At 39.4% G+C, this 22,721-nt stretch overlaps 1 protein-coding gene across 1 annotated transcript in view; it reads left to right on the top strand.

Annotated features, from left to right (window-relative positions):
• PRKG2 (protein kinase cGMP-dependent 2) overlaps window positions 1-22,721 on the top strand; it is a 107,828-nt gene that overhangs the window by 83,386 nt on the left and 1,721 nt on the right. The window contains exons 15-17 of the mRNA XM_089675511.1: window positions 6,106-6,228; window positions 14,940-15,002; window positions 19,353-19,419. Of these exons, the coding sequence (XP_089531637.1) occupies window positions 6,106-6,228; window positions 14,940-15,002; window positions 19,353-19,419 (253 nt within the window). The remainder of the gene's footprint in view (window positions 1-6,105; window positions 6,229-14,939; window positions 15,003-19,352; window positions 19,420-22,721) is intronic.

The raw sequence follows: 22,721 nt of genomic DNA, 5'->3' as shown, positions 1-22,721 counted from the left end.
CAAACTTTGGTCTTGCTCTAGTCTAAGATACCACTCCCCCGCTGCTGTTCTCTTCCGGTGCTGTAATCAAGAGAGCTTGACTATGACCACTCTTTTCTGCTAGATCTACCTTTCATAGAAGCCATGATATCACCACTATGGATGGCACAGAATCCCTAAATTGGAGATGGGCAGATGATTGATAACTCCACTTCCTCCATTCCTAGGTCCTGTGTCTCTCATAGAAGCTGTATCATGGCTTCTAAGAATCATGGATCAGGCAGGAAAGTGCAAGCATAGTTGAGCTGTCTTGATAAGAGTTCCTGGTATATTAACCCCCGCTGCTCTGGAAGATTGCGTCGGGGGTTAGGGGTCTTGAACAGATCAAGGTTTCTCCTAAAACAAAAAGATTCAGCACAAGGGACACATCAAAATAAAAGTAAGTTATGAACCTTGTTGATTTTTATGTTTTTAATTTAGGCTTAACTTAGGCTTTAAACAGAAACACTTTGCAGGGCTTCATTGACTACACGGTTGTATTTTTGGTGTTATGTGGACACAGGAAGGGCAAACTTACAAGGTCAGCTCAACAGGCTTGAACGGGTCCAGTGCTTGACTCTACTGGAGCACAAAGCAATGACCAGCATCAAACACCACTGTCTTGGCCAATATCTTTCCTGTGCTTAAATTATTCATTTAGCATGTCTCAGCTTTTGCACATGTTTGCTCCATCCTGTCTAAAGCGATGCCAAATTGTAGCATGTGGTTTGTTTGATTTGTGCAATGACTGTACAACACAGAGAAAGCCTTCTCTAGTGGCAACCATGGCAAAGTGGGAATTAATTTTCGGATGCTGATCCACAAGTACCACAGCTTCACAGATTATTTCTCACAGACTTTTGGGCTACACTCCCTTCTTTGTGTGCCTGACTTTTGCTTCCTTTCTTCTTGAGACAGGATCCCAGCAGCCATGGAAACCCATGAGCCATTTCCCAGTCTACCTGTGCTTTTATGAAGGCGCAGCAGGGAAACCTCTCATTCCCAGTGCAAAGACTACCAGATTTGGTTGACTCTGCATCAGGTTCTCTTGACCCAGCTGCTTCTTCTGAGATCTCCACTGACTCTGCACTCTTAACCCCTTTGTAGCCAGGATCAATCCTCTTTACCTACTGAAGCATTCACAATATCTTTTATGGAATATAAGGAGCCATCAATTTCCACATAATTGTAGTTAACTTTTGAAATGTCTTTATTGAAGTGTTATTTTTCACAGAATTAACAATAGCAATTCTCCTTTTCAAAGTTCAAGAATCGTTCTCACATCACTGCAGTTTCCACAGGAACACTTCCTCGTAGTACTCTGTTAGAGGGCCAACTTCTCTTCCACCTTGCCTCAACTCCATAGAGAAGGCATGCTTGATGATGCTGATTGAAGCACAGCCAACGGTGTTATACATCCTTGGTTTGGGGGACCTATCCACCAGAAAAATGGTGACTTCTTATTCACCCACCCTTTGTAGAGACCAAAGACATGTTCTTTCAACCTCCAGGTCTTTTCTCAACTACGCCACACAATACTATGTTGACGCTTCACAGAAATCTACCACATAAAGGACAGGTAACACAAGGAAAGAGGAATGGATGTTAACAACTTCCCCTTTAGGACTCCCTTGTATAAATTGTTCTAAGTAAAAGCACTGCATAACATGTTGGTGGTAAGCAAATACAAGGACACCTCATGTTAGAAGCTTGTAATTTTTGCTGTAATTTTCCAATTTTATTTGGCTCAACTAAAAATACCTGACACTTTTTTAAAAAAAAAGAATGTATATCCTGATGAGTTAGCATTGTGAATACAGCATATTGTATTTTACCTATTCGCACTTTTCCTCAAATCAAAAAAATGAAAAGCACAATTGTAAAATAAGGCCAAAAAAATCTAGTCCTTATAGCTAATGATGCATTTAAAAGATCTGCTCTTCTTATTAATCATGAAAAATGGTGAAACTCAAATACTCAGAAAGATTTACTGTATGTATACAATATTAATTACAGGAAAGTCTATAATATGGGTTACCTGTAGGTAAAGTATATATCTTCTAAACATGCACCATTTAGGAAATATTCCAATGCGTAGCAGCTGGTGACATCACTGATCCATGAGCATTGTACTGTCAATGGATAGCATGCCGTCCTTTAAGAGAGCTGTGTCGCAGCCATGACTCTCACCCATGCCCACTGGAGTGACTAAGCGCCTCTGGAGGGGGTTTGTTTTAAGGTAAGTCTGTTATAATATGCTAGTAGTGATGCATACTAGCAAAATATGACCTTGTACTGCAGGGGCCACATTTTTTTTTTTTAGCTTTTTTTGCGAAGTTTCAGTACCAAAAGTGGTAACCCCGAGCTACACTCGGGCTTACCATGAGGTGTTGCTCAGAGATTCCCTGCAGGGCTTACCTTGTCCTTCGCTCCCGTGATGTGTCCCCTGCAGCGCCCCTGGCCATCTCCTCCAGCTGATGCCAGCATCCGGCTTCCGTATTCCGGTCCCTGTGACGTCGGGACGTACGGGGGCTGTAACTGGTGGCAAATTTGAAAGTTTTAAAAAATTTCATTTTTTTTAAAACGATTATTACATAGCAAAACATTGCTGTTTCAAAGCATTTCACATACATTTTGTCCCTACTGCTTGTCCTGTGCCCTGCCTGCATTTTGACTGTTCTTTCTGCCTGGAAACTGGGAAAAGTCCATGGCGTCCAAAAAGCGTACCTTTTAGGTCAAAATCGGTTTAAGATCGGCTAGAGAACAGCGATAGTAAATCAGGACCACTTGCAGAATTGAGTGATGATTTGTGGGGAAATTCATCATCAGACACTGAAAACGATTCTGCAACTTTGCTCAGCGATGTGCGAACTTGGCCCTATATTTCAAATGTCAGTGTTTTTGGTTTGATTATATTATTGAATTCAATTTATTATTATTATACTATTACTTTTTATGATTATTAAATTATAATTTATGATTTCGTGTTTCAAGTTTTATCATATCCGGAATGTTTACTAGACTCTTGTTCGGACAGATTTCAGTGAGTTATTCCTAAAAATGACAGGCCTACAATAAAAAAACTACATATTTCCATGCAAAATAATGGTTCCAAAGTGTTTTAAGAAAACACACTGTGTTGGAACCACCACCAAAAAAATGTTTTTAAATCACCCAACCGAGCTCAAAAAATTAACAAATACCTTTTTCCTCTGGGCAATATATAACAAATCAATTCTTGGATACAATATTGTGTAAATCAATGAACAAATTTTCCTCCAGTGAAAAATATTACTGTGTGAATCAACGAACAAATTTTCCTCAGATGAAAAACCACCACCCGTGAGGACGTCGTTGGTGACGAAACGCGTAGGGCGTGGCCTGCTGGATGCTGACGTCTGAGACATTCTTTGGATGTGAGAGGAGGAGATCCAGAGCAAACGAAGATACGTTCGTGCACGATTGCCTAAACACATGCTTGTAAAACTGGTGTCGGTGGAGACACCTGACTTGTGAGTTTTATTCGTTCATTAAAAAGTTTGTTATAATTTTAAAACTTGCTGAACCATGATTCTTTTTTCTTACCTTTAAACATGGTCCCTATGGTATGGAAATATACGAAAGAGTTGTGAGAAACATTCCTGGAAATTACCTACACCCTTGAATGGTGGAGCTTCATCTGAGGAAAATTTGTTCGTTTCTCGCATCTAAGAATCGGATTGCGATATATCCTTGCTATATCCTTGAATGGCGGTTTTTCATCTGAGGAAAATTCGTTCGTTGATTCACACAGTAATATTTTTCATTGGAGGAAAATTCGTTCGTTGATTTACACAGTATTGTATCTGAGAATTGATTTGTTATATATTGCCCAGAGCAAAAAGGTATTTGTTCATTTTGTGCGCTCGGTTGGGTGATTTAAAAACATTTTTTTGGTGGTGGTTCCAACAGTGTGGATATTAATTAAAAATCTTTTTGGACATTATTTATGGACACTTTTTTTGCATAATTTTTTTATTTTAATATTTTTTTATTTTATATATTCTTTCTTATATTCACTTTGTATTATTTACTCAATTAGCGCATTCCTTTTATTTATTTATTTAAAATAATGGTTTCGCTTTCAGCACCAAAAATCTGAAATAATCATACCGCCAGGGAGGTTAAAATTTTATTTGCAAAGAGTCAAGAGGCTCAATTCACAAAGTTAACACATCAAATACTAATACTTGATATAAAAACAACAACAGTTGTTTTAGCTGAGTCCAATGAGATTTGAATTACATGGCTAGAAAAACATGGCTAGAAAAAAAATTATCCTTGTGAAAATCTTTTTGAATTCAGCCTTTTAATTATGTTATATAGCCTGTGGGTGTCAGTTTGTTCCTTGTTAAAAATTAGAAGACTAAATAATTTCATCTTCCATAAACATTTATGTGCTCTTCAATAACTTGTTAATTATGTGGCATCTGCTTTCATGTTCAATTGTGACTATACAACTGCCTCCTATTATTGCCAAAAAGTTTATTTTGTAAATTGGTGTAAAGTACATATGCTGCAACCTGTAGCAATGTGTGAATCATTTGCAGACCACGTTCTGAACATTCCAAACTTTTTTCAAAATTAATTCATGAAATAACTGATCAGAGTGTGGAAACTATGGCATGGGAATCTCCCAATAATTATATTAGGGTTTATTAACTAAAGAAGTAAAACATGTTCACTTGACAAAATGCATATTTATTGACCTAAGTAAATATGGTGAAGCTATGTTCACATTAAATATACAGTTATGTGACATGGGAACTAAATAAATAAACTTTTACTTGCACATGGTTGAAATATTAAAACGGACACAACTTTGTCCAATTTATTAAGAGAACATTCACTTTGTTAAATGAAGAAGCTCTACTCCATAGCTCTCCAGATGAGTTCCTGAAAAGCCAGAAACAAAGATGTGAGTGTGCTTTGTCCCCGATTTACCCTAGACTGTGTTTTTCAAGGAAAGTGAGGACAATCAAGGATAAACTGGTACAACTGCTTTGTCCCCAGTTTACCTTAAACTGCAGTTTTCAAGGAAAGGGAGGAAGAGCAAGTAAGTATAAGGATGAGAGAAAGTTGTATTTTATTACATTGAATGTGTGTAATTGTAAACAGATCAGATGAAAAGGACTTCCCATGAGTATAAGGATGGTCAACACTCTTAGGTTGCATAATGAAAGGTATCCTTTGCAAAACCTTCAGAAAATACACTATCAGGTCTGCCTTATTTTTGATTGACGGCTCATGGCAGAGGGCAGATTCAGAAACCGCCATTGGACTGCCATGCACTGTCAACAAAACAGCAAGACAGGCATGATAGGGAACTAGTCTCTCAGTTTACCACCAGTCTCCATTCACCCCTACTACACAATACCTCAGCCATGGGCGGCCAGGGAGGGAGGGAGGGAGCAGTATGGACACTGTAACCAGTATGGACAATCCCATCAATTTCGATGCAGCATCCCAAAGGAATTCTAAAGGGTGTTCACGATGCCTTTTATAAATTCCCCCCAGTGTGTTCTTAACTGTGTTCCTTCCTCCAACCATTACTAACTAGGGAACACACCTTCCCGCAGGAAAGGTAAGTACAGACCTTTTTTTATAGGTTGTATTTTTCTCATATTATTACAATTACGACAGGGCTGCTTTAAGGCCTGAATGAGAATTTAGTGGTTGGGTTTACATATATATTAATGGCATGACCATCTGAAGAAAAGTGGTAGAAACATCTTTAATTAGTATCTCTCTATAGGGAAACTTGGAAGGTTTCCTTGTTGGAGAAGTCTGCATTACATTGTAGAAGACAGTTTTCATGGGAAGCCATGTGCAGATTTCCAACAATAAACATTATATTAGCTGTAAGTTTTCTTTGTTTAGTTTCATTTTCCATGGTGACTGAGAAAAAGTGTTTTCTTTACATGTTTCTGCAGCTGAGTTGAAATATTAACAACACTGCTCTGTTTTTGTTATTATATATATCTTTGGGAGGATTATTTTTCATGTATAATATGTGTAACATAACATATCTGGCATATTTCTCTCCAGCCCTCCTTTTACTGGGCCAGACCAGATGATGGTCTACAATTTAATTCTCCAAGGCATTGAGAAAGTGGATTTTCATAGAAAAATATCAAGACGTCCAGAAGATTTGATACGACGGCTGTGCAGGTAAAATGTCTGAGTTTGCAAATGCTAATCCTCTGGAATCTATTGCTGAACAGCCCATGAGAAATACTAACTATGATGAGGAGAAAAAAAGAAGTGTAACTAAACCCAAACCCAGACCTAAATATGTAATATATTATTATTATATAGGATTTATATAGCCCCAACAGTTTGTGCAACACTTTACAACATAAGGGAGACAGTAAAATTACAATACATTTCAGTACAGAAGGAATATGAGGGCCCTGCTTGTGGAATTTAAAATCTAAGGGAAGGGGGAGGTGGTACAAAAGGTGATAGCTGCGGGGGATGTTCTGGTGGAGGTGATTCAAGTACAGTTCTTAGGTGAAGGTGGGGTAGGCTTGCCTGATTTAGTGAGCTTTCAAAGATCGCCTAAAGGCAGAGTGGGGGCTGACCGGACATACTGTGGTAGGGAGTTCCAGAGGATGGGTGAGGCTCTAGAGAAGTCCTGGAGGCGAGCGTGGCAGGAGGTGACGAGGGAGCTAAAGAGGAATATGTCTTGAGAAGAGCGGAGCAGGAGATTTTGGCGATATTTGCGGATGAGGTTGGTGATGGAGTTTACTGAGGAGGAGCAGGTGGTTGACTGTGTCAAAGGCAGCAGAAAGGTCTAGGAGTATGAGTATGGAGTAATGGCCATTGGTTTTAGCAGTTAGTAGGTCGTTAGTGAGTTTTAGTAGGGAAGTTTCAGTGGAATGCTGTGACCAGAGGCCAGACTGTAGGGGATCAAGAAGGTTGCTGTCGGTGAGATAGCAATTCATACAGTTGTGAACAAGGCTCTCGAGAAGCTTGGAGGGTAACGGGAGCAGGGAGAAGGGTCTTACGTTATTCAGACAGGTGGGGTCCAGCGAGGGTTTTTTAAGTATGAAAGTAACCAGTGCATGTTTGAGCGGGGAGGGAAAGGTGCCCATGGAGACTGAGAGGTTGAAGATGTAGGTTAGAGTGTTTAGGATAGAGGAGGAAGGAGGCTGTAATAATCGTGAAGGGACGGGGTCCAGGGGACAGGTGGTAAAGTGAACCTTGGAAAGGAGTTTGGTAACTTCCTCGGTGGTAAAAGGGTCATAGAGGAGAGTGCGGTGCTGGGCCTGGATGTTTGGTTGGAGGAGGAAGCTTGACACTGGAGATCTCATCTCGAATTGTGTCGATCCTGTTCTTGAAGTGATTGGCAATCTCCTGTGCAGTAAGTAAGTTTGTGGGTGGAGGCAGTGGGTGGTGGAGTAAGGAATTAAGGGTACAAAAGAGTTGACGAGGATTGGATGAGAGGGTTTTGATGAGAGTGTTATAGTAGATTTGCTTAGCAGCGTGGAGGCCAGAGTTGTATTTGAAAAGGGCAGATTTGTAGATGGTAAAGTCTTTCAGGGATTTTGTTTTATGCCAGGCTCGCTCAAGAGCATGGCTGCATCTCTTGAGACATCTGGTGTCATCTGTTTGCCATGGTTGTGACAGACCTGGCAGGCCTGGATCTGCGTGTAGAGAGAGGAACTAGTGCGTCCAGAGATCCAGGGTTAGGGGTGATGTCTCCGGAAGTTAGTAGTAATAGGGGGAGGGGGTGAGATGGAAGTGGGATTTATATGAAGGCAAATGCCGCATTGATTTTGGAGCAGTGACAATATGTGGGCTAAGAGAGAGCAGGACATGATAAGTGCAATGATATTGAGTGGGCAGAAGTGAGGGTGATATGTACAGGTTGTAGGGTGGGGAAGGGGGGTAAAGAAGAGAGAGCTTGAGGAAAGAGGGCATTATGGCAACAAAGTAAGCTAGCAAGAGCATGTTGAGGAGAGGAGAAATAACAAAGGCAGGCTGAGGGTAAGAGGTGATAGAGGAAAGAGAGCTTGCAGACTACTTGGGGTAGAGCACTAATGCTTGTACTTGCCTTAGTCAAAGTGCCATGTTCAAAGTGCCAGCGCCAGAATGACACTTTGCACAAGGAAATGGCTAGTCTGTCCCCTCGCCAGCCATCCCAAGGACTGTACTGAATATATTATGGCTTATCAGTCCTTAGATGCGGTAGCTGAATTTGTTTTCTGTGATTTGAAAAGAAAGCATAAAACCTTATCTTTCTTAAGTAAAACAATACTCCCATGAATCCACCATTTACTAGGGATCAAAGTCAGACATATTTGAAGCCCAGCCTGTGTGACAACCATGGCTGCCCCCCATAAATACAATGGGGAAATGTAGACATGAAGGGACTGGAAGTGTTACAGGGTGGATCACCAGGTGAAAATAAATGGAAAAAAAGCCTGAAAAAAGAAAACAAATGCAGCCACCACATCTCATGACTGCGCACTCTCGCACGAGGAGAGTGCACCCCTGTTTTGCTTTCTTCCAGTATTATCAAGATTCCCCGATCTTTAGAGGGCTGCACCTCAGCGAGTGACTGTTTCTGTGGTCCTGGGATGCTCACAGACTTGAGCGCTTGTGTTGATTTTTTTTTTTCTCTTGACTTTCTACAGTGGTACTTAAAGGATAATTGTACGTTCTTTCACTAACAGCCAAAATGTACACTAGGCTTGTTTATCATCTCATTATACCCGGGGTCTCCAAACTACGGCCCATGGCCCAAATCTGATGTTAGGGGGACTCTGATGGAAGGGGGAGTCTGATGGAAGGGGGGATTCAGATGTAAGGGTGTCTCTGATGTAAGGGGGGACTCTGATATAAGGAGGACTCCATTGTATGGCCAGCTTTAAAGAACTGAACTCTGGAAAGTTTTACATAAAATGGAAAGCTGGGGGCAAAATATTAGTCACATGTCTCCCTGACTAACAATGCCTTGTTCAATGTCTCTGTAAGGAGGTGGCCATCTTCCTCATATCAGAGCCTCCAGCAAAAAGATTGAGTAGCACAGTAGTGACATTTCCAAATCACACTCTAAATCTCAGTAGGGTGACCCTGTTGGCAACACCCAGCCTGACAAATTTCAATTGAAAAATCCAAGGAGCCAGGTGAAAAACTGTCAGCCAGGCAGTCCGAAGCAGCTACTGTTTGGGTATTTAGGCATCTGTAGGTGCTGTGGCTGTCTGAATACAACAGCCAGCAGAAGAGAGTCCTTCAATCATGTGGTTCAGTGTAGATGCGGAAATCAAGTGAAATCTAAAAGTGTATGGCTAGCCTTAGATTCTCACTGCAGATATACAACTATAAGACTGTAAGCTCATGAGTGCCTAGGCACACTCACATACCAGGAAATGCACTGCTATTTTCCCAGATGAATTCTACACAAAGTGGCACTTTTTTTTCCAGATTACTGCATAGGCACAATTATAGACTACATATTGCCTAGTCTCTTCCAGATGTTTCCTGTAACATAGCAAATCTTCATTTGAGCTCAGTTCCACTTCAGTGTTTTTCCACTTTTGCAGCCAAATTTGGATAACATCTACTTTATATTTCTTACATGTCCCCATTCATGTAGCAAAACCTAAAAAAAAATTGCAGCTTACATGTTTTTAAATGTTCTACGTATTTTGGACCCCAGCAAGGAAATCACATAGGTAGTTTTCATGGTTTATGAGGGGGGCTTGGCTGCTGTGTTTGCTATCACTGACCCTGTCTGTACTGACAGATAGATCTTCATTATTAATAGTAACAAGATTTGAGCACTCCCTGTCCTAGCAAAGGGTTAAAGATGTAAATGCTGGGCTTCTTGCATTGTATGTTAATGAGGACAGACTTAGCACAGGCTCAGTCTAACATTGTTCAAAAAACTTTGCAGTCAGCCATGACACCTCCTCCTGAGAAGCATCTAAAAATACATAAAAAAAATATTCAGTACAAAAGTGCAGCACTAAAACGAGTACAAAAATAAACTATATTAAGTGGAACAGTCAAGTGCACCATATAAGTGCACTGAAAGTGCAGGTATAATACAAGATAAAAGAGGTATGTAGAATAAATAGTGATAATATTGTCCTTAACCATAAGTGATAATCATCAAAATAGTGAGGTAAAAATTAAGTACAATAATAATATTCAGTCCATAAATTTCATTATATCAATGTCCGTAGGACCACAAGGTGCAATAAAGTGCAGGTAATAATCAAGTGCAGGAATCCACCACCTCTATCAGATGTAAACTCACCAGAAAGCTACTGGTATATAGCATGCATGTATATCACATGACCATTTGGAAACTCAGGCACTGCCCGAGGGCCCGGGGTCAGTAGGGGGCCCCATGAGATGCCCCTGGTACCTTTTTCATAGGCTTTTTTGAGTTTGGGCAAGGACACAGGGGCCCCATGATCCCCTATTGCCAGGGGGCCCCATGAGTTGTCAGTCGGCCCCTGATCACATCTGAAGATCAGGAGACAGCCAGGGATCTAGCACAAACTGCTCTGACGTAGGCAAAAGATGGAAGATGGACTCTTTGCTAGAGAAGATAGCTCACCACAGGAGCCCAGAAATCATACATAGTGTAGTAATTTTATTATAATATAAAGTAAAACATCCACGCCGAACAATGTGAAAAATCAGGTATAAAAGAGTACTAAGATGGCCGCCGCTCTGTCCTTCGGCAGCGGCGGCGTGATGTCAGCAAGTGTGGCTCCGCCCATAAAAAAACATTAAGGAATGCTGTGTGGTTGGGAACACATACTGTATCAAACATATAGTGGGTTTTCTCAAATGTGACTGTAAAATATGACGAAAATGTGATGGAAATATGCTTTAACCAGTTAGAAAGAATCAATCGAGTAGCTAAATTATCACACCTCTAGTGGCTGATCTGCAAATCTCTACATTTCTTAAAATAAAATATAAATATAAAAGGGTAAGCATGTAAAATAATAACACTACACTTTCCCTTTTTGTGATCATATTTTAATGTATTGTTACTCAAATGAATAGTGAACCAATCAGTGTAGTAGATGCCTCTGTCCCTAAGAATTCTGCAAACAAAAAAAGGTTTTCAGTAGGTAACATGTTGTACTTGTCTCCACAAACACGAATGACACCACAGACAGTAAGGGATTTATGTTTTGAAAAATATATAAATAAAATAATTTTTCCTGTTTAGAAGAGTTACACTGAGGTTTCAACTTTGCTATGTGTTAGCAGATATAGTGGTGGACGTGTCTGGCAGCAACACGGTCAAAAACCACAGCTATTTAAAAAGCAACTACAGCTGCTTCATTAAATAGTAAGTAGGGACAAACCCTGTGTGTTGTCTTATATTGAACAGTGCGCTTGTTTTATGGAAAGTTGACTAACACCACTTGTTTTACGGGTGTGTATCTTAAGACATTCCCACACTACGCTCAAGTATTAGCACTGAAATTCCAAAGATTATACTAGAAAAATGTATCTAATCTATGTGACCTTTTCAATGACAAAGATTTTTCTCTTTTTTTTCCTTGTGGTTCATTTCCATGACATTGCCTTAAAGAATGCTGGCTATGCAGTTTTTAATGGGACTAGCTATTGTAGCTACAAAGCACAAAGAGCTTTTAAAACTGTAATCAAAGGAAGAAAATATACTAATAAATGGCTGTAGTATAAATTAAACACCCTTGAAAAGGTCAAACTTAAATATTTAAATAGGAACATTTGGGTGCAGGGGGCTACAGTAGACGTTGCCATAATACATAAGTATGAGCCTGGGTCTGCGCTCCTCTCCAGCAATGTAAGGACCATGTTCCCAATTGCCAGCCCTCTGCCCCAACTGCCATCTTTTTCTTCTATCCTAAGCTCAATGTTTTCTTGCTTCAGGTATTGGGTGGCCACTGATAATAAAACTCCTATGCATGTGCACTAGAGCCACTTTATCCACGCACCTGCCTCTATTTTTGGCATCTTACATATACTAGGAATGGGCTAGGCCTGTATACTGCCAGCCCTTTGCCCCAGCTGCCATCTTTTTCTTCTATCCTAAGCCGGATGTTTTCTTGCTTCAGGTATTGGGTGGCCACTGATAATAAAACTCCTATGCATGTGCACTAGAGCCACTTTATCCACGCACCTGCCTCTATTTTTGGCATCTTACATATACTAGGAATGGGCTAGGCCTGTATACTGCCAGCCCTTTGCCCCAGCTGCCATCTTTTTCTTCTATCCTAAGCCGGATGTTTTCTTGCTTCAGGTATTGGGTGGCCACTGATAATAAAACTCCTATGCATGTGCACTAGAGCCACTTTATCCACGCACCTGCCTCTATTTTTGGCATCTTACATATACTAAGAATGGGCTAGGCCTGTATACTGCCAGCCCTTTGCCCCAGCTGCCATCTTTTTCTTCTATCCTAAGCCCGATGTTTTCTTGCTTCAGCTATTGGGTGGCCACTGATAATAAAACTCCTATGCATGTGCACTAGAGCCACTTTATCCACGCACCTGCCTCTATTTTTGGCATCTTACATATACTAAGAATGGGCTAGGACTGTATACTGCACTGAACATGTGCCACAGTCAGTGTACAAATAAAAAAATTGCTAGCAAAGAGACATATAAAGTCTCTTCTACCGAAAAAAAATTTATGCTGACAAATTTTTGTTTGCTAACCATGATTATGCTTTAAAGCATATTTTTAGGCCAAAATTTTTGAATGGAGAGGGCAAGGGTCAGAAGCCTTTTCAGATGTTTGGTACTGATTGTGTCTCCTCTCTATTGTCACTGGGTCAGAACGTGGTAGATAACCCAAGAGTTTACAGTTGTCAGTTAAGGCAAGAGGAGAAGAAAATCTCTCAAAAGGGACACCAGTTCTTGTGACCAATGTCTAAGAGATTTCCCCAGTTTGCGGAGATTGACATTCAGTTCCTGTTTTGGCTTTGGGAGAGGAAGTATGGGGAGATCTCCCTGAAAGGGAATAGAGATCAGAAAAAAAAGAAACTTACAGGGGTTTTAGCCAGTCCTGATTCCATTTAATATAGAAAAGCATATTTTTTATGGGTAAAAATATATTTTAGCCATCTTGAAGTAAATGTAAAAGTAAATTGTGTGGTTGAATGTTATAAAATATTCACTAAAGGTAACACAGTTCTTCAAATGCTGGGCCCATAATAGTAGAAGCACATGTGGATCTGGTACTGTGTATGTGTGGATATTAGTCTGGATATATTCCTGTGGTAGTGAATGAGTCTCTGCAGACATGATTCTGCATATGGCCATGTTGGTATGGTATGGATTGCGTCTCTTCTAACATGTTTCTGGTTGTGTCAGTAGAGTATTGTATTTTTCTATGCAGACATGTTTCTGAGTGTGTGATTTATTTCTTACAGTTTTTTTTTATGTTTATTTATGCTTCTTTTATGCTTAGTTGTAATATTTGCTCCTTTTCATGTGGAATGAGGATTGGGGGACAGAGGTCAGCACAAGGTATCATGTATCATGACGCTGAGTCTGTGTTGTTGACCAGTCAATTTAACTTGGTGGGTGGAAAGAGGGGTGAATCTTGGTGTCTTCACCTCGAGTGTTAGATGACTTTGTTCCTGCTCTGCCACTTGTGATCAGACTGCAGATGGGTGTACCAGGGCCTCACAAGTTTCTACTAAGTCTGAGCTGATGCAACCATTGGAGATCTTCTAATTGCAAAGGGAAGTCAGCATTATGTGTTTGTCACCTGGACTAAGGCTGACAATAGATAATTGTTTTTTTTCAATCAGACAGCAGATGCCCCCATCTATAAGTGAGGTGGATGGAGGAATCCTCCCTACTGTGCTATTGTATTCTGACAGTGGGATCTCCTCCACTGTAAGAATACACTAAGCAGTGTTGCAGCTGATTGGCTGCAGCCTGCTGATAGAAACAAATATTTCCAACAGTCCAACAGAAATTTCAAGCAAGACAGTTGTTTCCAGATCTGCTGTCCAACGTCTGCAGAAGCACATAGAAATAGGCAACACTGAGGACCGAAAATGCAGTGGTCAGCCAAGGAAACTTAAGCTGGCCATAGATGGATCGAAATTTGTCCAGTTCAACAAGGACCAGCTGAATTTTGAGTTTCCTTGGCCGACCACTGCATTTTCGGTCCTCAGTGTTGCCTATTTCTATGTGCTTCTGCAGAAGTTGGACAGCAGATCTGGAAACAACTGTCTTCCTTGAAATGTCTGCCTGTGAGAAACCTTGAGGAAACAGAAAAATCACACTGTGTCTAGTTGCTGGGCTCAACCCTGTCTTTGTGTAAAATTATTTACATTGAAATGTCTCCAGTGACCTCAACTTGCTAGTAGAGCATGGGTTTTCCTCAACCAGTTTCATTCCTTCTATACAGATGATTCCGTTTGATGTAATGATTGTATTTTAACCTACATGTTGTTTTGTTGATCATTAGCACCCATTTGGTATAGTTGTTTAATTAAGGCTAGGTTCACACTGCTGCAATTTAATTTTGATCTGACTTTCAGTGCAATTATGTAGTGCAACTTGGATGCTACTTTGAAGTGGTTTGCATATTCTATGGGGCCAAATTGTGCAGGAATCGCACCAAAGTAGTACAAGAACCCTTTTTAAAACTGTACTGTGCTGTATTGAGTTGCAATGATATGAATGGCACCATTCAAAACAATGTGATTTCCATCGTCATGCAATTCTGTGTGATTCAAGTCGCATCTGAAATTGCACTTTTGTGAACAGAGCTTTACTATGTGCAAGTGTACCTGGGAAAATCTGTGCTGTTTTAAGCATTTATATGTATATTTCCATTTACAGAAGTCATTTAAAAAGCACAGTATATACTAATGTACACCTGTTTTTGTTTTCCAGACAGAACCCTGCAGAAAGACTTGGAAATCTGAAGAACGGAAAAGCTGACATTAGGAAACACAGGTTTCAAAGCAAAATGTTTCCATAAATTTTATTTTTATATGGGTTCTCATGGTCAGTAGAAAGACCAATATTATGCAAGTTACACTAGCTACTGTAAAACGTATTATTAACTTTCAGAAACAAAATGGTTCATGTTGATTTAAGGAGTAAAGGGAAATGTTTACTGAGCATTAACCACTTGCCCTCCTGAGGATTTACCCCCCTTCCTGACCAGGCCATTTTTTGCAATACGGTGCTGCGTTTCTTTAACTGACAATTGAGGGGTCATGCAATGCTGCACCCAAATTAAATTTATGTTCTTTTTTTCCCTACAAATTGAGCTTTCTTTAGGTGGTATTTGATTGCCTGTGTGATTTTTATTTTTTGCACTATTAAAAAAAGGCCGACAATTTTGAGAAAGAAAAACAATATGTTTGACTTTTTGCTATGCAACATGTCCCAAAAAAATTTTAAAAATCTAGTTTCGTCAAACAAATTTAGGCAAAAATGTATTCTGCAACATGTCTTTGCTATAAAAAATCTCAATACATGTAAATGAATTGGTTTACGTGAAAGTTATAGCGTCTACAAATGGCGGTGTATATACTGGATTTTTTTATTTTATTTTTACTAGTAATGGTGGCAATCAGCAACTTATAGCAGGACTGCGGCGAACATTCTGGCACTGGTGGGAACTGACTTGATGTCACTGACATCCCCAGTGACACCAATACAGTGATCAGTGCTAAAAAAGCACTGACACTGTACTAATGGCACTGGGCTGGAAGGGGTTAACATGAGGGGCAATCAAATGGTTAACTGTGTGCAGGGTGTGTTTTACTAGGGGGCAGTGTGTGTGTTTCATTGTAATCACACTGCTGTGCACAGCCATCCAGAGCAGTGTGCCTGAGCTGACAGGGAGAACTGTTAGTAAACAAAACAGTTCTCCTCCCCATCAGAGATTCTGAGTAATCACTGGGCGGGACCCATTGATTAACAGCCGCGGAGGCAATTTTGTGCACACGTGCCGCTCTGTAGCAGTATTTCTGCTATAGGGCGGTCAGGAAGCGGTTTAACAATATTAAACCAAAAAGCAAACATTTATTATATTGCAGCCTACCAATTGTCAGATTTTCATCTGCTAATCCAGCCAGCAAGTCAGTTGTTTTTCAGAAGCTCAATTTATTACTTTTCAGGGATGAGGCAAGCCACTTAACACTGTCAGGGATCATTAAAATGATCAGCTTTTATTTATGTATCTATCTATCCCAAAAGGCAAAAAAAACTGTTTGCTGCAATTAATTATAAAGTGTGAGCTGGAGTTTGGCTTCAATTTTTTTAGTGTATTTAAATCTGGGAATCGATTTAACACTACCCTCCCTCCAGTCTGACAATGCTACTGCCTGCTGTGCCTCCTGTGCTCATTCCTTCAGCGTTGTGTATCATTAATACAAGAGGTGTGTTACTGGCAAGAGGGGACAAAAACCAAAGAAAAGAAAACTGATGCAGCCACCACATTTAATGATTGGTAAGCTGCAATATAATCAATTTTTGGTTTTGGGTTTAATATCACTTTAATGAATAAAGTAAAGTTATGTTCACTTCAATCATCCAGTCATTTGCAAGGAAAAAAATCCTGTTTGTTTTTTTACCATGCACCTGACTGAGTATTCAAATTGAACACAGCTTCAACTGAGTTTTTAGGCTCAGTGAACATTCTAGTTTTCTAGTAAATCTAACCCATTGAATGTAAAAAAAGGCTTCTTTCTGGCATTACAACACAGAAACAAACTGAGTGTCTGGAAAACATGAAAATGAGACTAGAGCTCCACCTATTGGCGAAGATTAGAAAACAAAATATTAAATGCATTAATATATACTGTATTTACCTTACTAAGAATAAAAAATATTTTTAAAATTTGCATTTTTATTTGTGACTGAAAAAAAGAATGTATTTACAAAACCATTATAAGTTCCTTAATCATTTATAATGGTCTAATAATTTGTAATGGTCTTGCAAATCTAGCAGGTACTGCAGGTTAGATCCAGGTACTTAAAATTGCTTGCAAATAAAAATACATTTAGAGCCATTTCACACATAGTACAGTGACAAATGTTTTTCCACACTGGAAGAACACAGGTTACCGCTAGGATACATAGAAACAGTTGTTTTCTGTGTGCCCTATTGGCACTACAATGCAGCCTCCAGCTGCGCTGCAGTGATTTGTGATAAAATGCAGGCATGCATTGTTAGCACAGTGCACTGGACCGGATCTCATGTCACTGCACAATATTGCCATGCGCTTTTGTACACTTCAAATAAAATCTGTGCAAAAAATATAGAACAAAGGAATTTGAGGGATGCGCTAAAACACACCCCACGCCACCCCCTATATCGGCCAACTGCAGACAGATTGGACTGCTGTTAAGTGTCTGGCAGCTGTCTGTTGCTGTGTGAATGGGTCCTCAGTGATGTATTAATGATTATTGAGCTGCATTCATTTGTATTTTTTATAGTTTCCATTAGTTCTATTTTAAGATTCCACCCCAACCAATCTGATTCATATTCAGAACAGATTTCCTTCTGTTCGGATCTATAGATTGATACAGATCCCTTGAGTGTATATTGCTGGGTAACACACATTCATTCTAACAAATGAAGAGTCAGGCTGTGGTCTTACTTGCTTTTCATTTCCATAAGTGTTTTGGCATTTTGAACTTCACAGCTGATCATACATTTCTGTTGGGGTTGGTTTTCTCAGGCCATTCAAATCAAGAACACAACAATGGGACTTTATTTGTGCCTCGGATAGTGAATATATGAGTCACAATATCATATGTTAAAACTTCAACAATATTTTATTACAGATTAATATAAAAATTGCCAAAAAGGAGTATCAAAGCAGCATTAATAAACAACATAATACAAGAGGCTTAGTTGCAAGAACAATGAGGTCTATATTTTGGTCTATGCGTTTCAAAGAACATGTCGCTTTGTTAGGACACTTGAAGCATCAAAGATATTTTTGTTGAAAGTTGTTATACTGTGAAAACAATCAAGAAAATCATATACAAAAAATATGTGGATATATTTTATATATATATATATATATATATATATATATATATATAAAATAAAAAAGAATCTGTCCACAATAGCAGAGAAAGAAAAAAAAATACCAATAAAATAATAAATTCCAACCGTTCCACCTCCGTGATGTGAGACTGAGACTGGGGGGAGGGCAAATATTGAGCACCTACCAGCCCATGGGAAAACCCTCGTAGATACAACAGAAACTAGACATAAATCCAGAAATATATCCTTCAACAAGTGTAACCTACATGAATATATATTCCCATACCCATGGTTAGAAATAGAGGTCTTACTATAGGAGTCATTCTGGCTGCATGCATGGGATGGACTTATTAGAGTGGCACATACAGAATATCTACAAACTAAAAAAAACAAACAAACCAAATATATCACCTGTTATAAAAATACATGCTGGGGGACTTGACTAAAGTCTCACCAGCTATAGGGCCATGCAAAAGATTTTAGATTAAAAATATTTCCCCTATTTTCAACAAAAATTTCTGTGAGGCTTCAAGGTCCTGATGAAGCAGTTTGTTCCATGAAAAACATAGACCACAATATAGACCTTATTGTGCTTGCAACTTAGCATCCTATATTATGTTATTTATTAATGGTGATTTGATATGCCTTTTTGGCAATTTTTATATTCATCTGTAATAAAACATTGTTGAAGTTTTAACATATTGTATGGTTATGTGACTCTTAAATTCTTTATTGGAGACACAAATAAAGTCCCATTGTTATATTCTTGGTTTGGGTTGACCATATGGGGATGGTGCCTCCTGTAGTGCACCTTAAATATTTCTCTGTTTGAAAATTTTCCCAGTACATAACACTTTTTAGCCTCTTTTGACAGTGCAGCCATTCATCCGCTCCGGAGAAGAGATTCAGTGCATGTAATTTACCAATCTTTCAAAACAGTGCTTGTTCGTGGAGCTTGAGACACTGAAACTAAGCACTGTAAATCTAATATGAGGCCTACCCAGGGCTACAAAAAAAATGAAATATGCTTTTTCCCCTAAGTCTGCCTGTCTTTTCATACATGACAATATGTTGTTGGCTTTGGCAGCTCTTCCCTATCCCCTCATAGAGAAAAAAACATCCTGCTATGAGCTTACATAATATTGTGTCATCAGCAAATTCCCAGACACTGCTTTGGATGCCTCAAACCAAGCCTTTAGTTAGCAAGTTCAAGAGTTGGACTTGGAACAAAAATTCTTTTACTATGCAATACATACAGTATAATATAACAATTTAATGCTTGATTTCTAATTTAGGTGGTTTAATGGCTTTAACTGGGAAGGACTGAGTTCAAGAAGTCTTCCATCACCCTTAAAACAAGAGGTAACATTTTCTAATCTAAGAACAATTTGATGACACTGCAAATGTGAATTTCATGGTTTAAAAATAACTTTGACCTCAAAGTCAGATTTTTTTATTAGTATATCAAGCCATTACATAAATTAAATGTGCTTTTATAGTAAATATAATAATTGCTTTTTACTAAACCTCTTTTATTTTACTTTTTTCTCTTTCATACACACAATTGATCACAGTGTATCAAAGGAGCCTCTGGAAAATACTTTCACCGGTTTGTTGCTTTCCTATTTTGAAGTTAACCACTTTAGCGCCCCCCCCATAGCAGAAATACTGCTACAGGGAGGCAGCTGTGCGCAAAATCATGTATATATATACATGATTTTCAATTTCTGGGTAGAGGCGCACGTGCAGCTGCGCTCATGCCCTACCCGCGCTGCCATTTACGGCTGCGGCTGTCAATCACCGGGTCCAGGACAGTGATTACTCGCTGGCACCCGTTGATTGCCAAGCATCTCTGACTGGGAGGAGAACTGTTAGTAAACAAAACCGTTCCCTCCCCTGTCATAGCAGAGCCATACAAAGCAGTGTACTTACAGTGAAGCACACACAGCCTCATAGTAAAACAGCACAAAGCACAGTTAATCCTTTGATTGCCCCACATGCTAACCCCTTCCTGCCCAGTGCCATTAGTACAGTGTCAGTGCTTTTTATTAGCACTGATCCCTGTATTGGTGTCAAGTCAGTTCCCCCCAGTGTCAGAATGCCCTCCACAGTCCCGCTATAAGTCGCTGATCATCGCCATTACTAGTAAAAGTTAAAACAAAAAATCCCTGTATATATACCGCCATTTGTAAACGCTATAACTTTCAAGTAAACCAATTAATTTACATGTATTGGGATTTTGTTTAGCAAAGGCATGTAGCAGAATACATTTTGGCCTAAATTTATGATGAAATTTGATTTTTTAAAATTTTTTACTGGACATGTTTAATAGCAAAAAAAGTCAAAAATATAGTTTTTTTCTCAAAATTGTCAAACTTTTTTTTTACAGGGCAAAAAATAAAAAATGCACAGGCGATCAAATACCACCGAAAGAAAGCTCTATTCGTGGGGGAAAAAGGATGTAAATTTCATTTGGGTGCAGCGTTGCATGACCGTGAAATTGTCAGTCAAAGTAACGCAGCGCCGTAATGCAGGAAGGAGGGTAAATTCTTAGGAGGGCAAGTGAGTGTAGTTCGTTCTAAAGTCTGCTGTTGGCTGATGTCACTCAGCTGGTCCAGGCTCTGAAAAGATCCCCACAATATGGTTGGGATCTACCCAGAAGCCTGGACCAGCACCTGTCTCAGCTTCTTAGGGATCTTCTGAGAGCCTGTGCCAGCCCCTTCCGCCCACTCCACAGTCTAGCACTCCAGTGAGTGCTGGAGGGGCAGAGCAAAGAGCCAGAGACAGTCATTGCTCTCTGCGCAGAGTGGAGGTGAGAGCTAAGCAATCATCTGTGTTTGATCGCTCAGTTCTCACTGCAGAACCCAAGGGGGACAAATGCAGCATTGGATCAATGCTGCTTCCACCTGAGTATAAATTATTTTTTTTTATAAAGTCCATACTTCTCTGTTAACTATTTCAGTACTGGTCACTGTTACCCTCTTCCTGCTTGGGCAAATTTTTTTAGCTTTCAGTGCTCTCACACTTTGAATGACAATTACTGAGCCATGCAACACTGTACCCAAATTACATTTTTATCAATTTGTTCACACACATAGAGCTTTCTTTTGGTGGTATGTGATCACCACTGGGTTTTTTTATTTCTTGCTAAACAAACAAACAAAAAAGAAAAATTTGAAAGAAGAAAAACTAATTTCTGCTATAAAATTTTGCAAATAAATAATCTTTCTTTGAACATTTAGGCCAAAATGTATTCTGCTTTATTTCTTTGGCAAAAATAATCCAAATAGTGTATATTATTTAGTCTGTATGAAAGTTATAGAGTCTACAAACTCATTTCTTGGGGCCAAAAATGCCAGGACAGTACAAATAACCCCCCCTCCTCTAAATTACTCCTTTTTGGAAATTAGACCGTCCAAGATAATCGGTAAGAGATAGTTTTTTGAAGTTGTATCAAGAGAGCTCCCACCCGACCATCATATTACAATTGTCTGGGTGGGAAGCAGCTAAAGCTGCAATGCTGAAGCACAAAAAAACACTTAAAAAATGGCAAATTATTGCAACTTTAGAAAAAAAATTCTTGTCCACTTCCTCTCCTTTTAAAGTAATGAATTAAAGTTTACTGTTGCTCATGTCTGGTAAATTAATGATTAAGCATGCGATCGTGTGAAACGCGTCAACATCCATGTATATATCCTGGTGCTTTTGGTGTCCTATGGATAAATAAACTATATGCCCAGTAATATAAAATGTAATGGTGCACTGAAATGAAAATTCTGGACTGAAACCGAAAATTCAGGATGCACTTAGCCGAAAACCAAAACTGAAATGGACAGTTTTTTAAACAAATATATTTTTTATATATAATTGTATTATATTCAACTTTTTAATTAATATCATGAATTTAAATGAATATGCATTGATGTCAATAGGATGCGATTTTGCATTGAAGTCAATAGGGGCCGTTTTTGCATTGAAGTCAATGAGATGCCATTTTGCATTAAAGTAAAGAGTAGGCATTTTTGCGTTGAAGTCAATGGGACGCGACTTTGCATCGAAGCCAATTAATCGTGATTTTGCATTAACGTCAATAGGGGGTATTTTTGCATTGAAGTCAATTGGACGCAATTTTGCATTGAAGTCAATATGATGTGATTTTGCATTGAAGGCAATGGGACACAACTTTGCATTGAAGGCAATGGGACAAAACTTTGCATTGAAGGCAATGGGACACAACTTTGCATTGAAGGCAATGAGAAGCAACTTTGTATTGAAGGCAATGGGATGCAACTTTGCATTGAAGTCAATGGGACGCAATTTTGCATTGAAGTCAGGGGGGGGGGCAGTTTTCTGCATTGAAGTCAATGGGACGCGATCTTGCATTGAAGTCAGTGGGATGCAATTTTGCATTGAAGTCAGCGGGATGCAATTTTGCTTTGAAATCAATAGGGTGCGTGTCACGTACCTGATGGGAGACTGAATTGAGGAGGTCGGCCTCACTTGTGTCACCAGCCCTGACCTCGCTGATGTTGGAACAAAGGGAGTCTAGGGATCAGGGGGACAAGAGCGCCAGTGGTTGTTGCTTGCAGCTCTTGCAGATGATGACCTTGGAAGGTGGATGATCCTCTGATTTGGGCACCGTAATAATAGACAGAGCAGGTTTT

The sequence above is a fragment of the Staurois parvus genome, unplaced genomic scaffold, assembly GCF_062004578.1.
Source record: "Staurois parvus isolate SC_StPar_1 unplaced genomic scaffold, SC_StPar_1.0 ptg000013l, whole genome shotgun sequence".
Classification (NCBI taxonomy): Eukaryota; Metazoa; Chordata; class Amphibia; order Anura; family Ranidae; genus Staurois; species Staurois parvus.
Note: the sequence above shows the minus strand (reverse complement) of the source record. Positions and strands in the feature narration are given on the sequence as shown.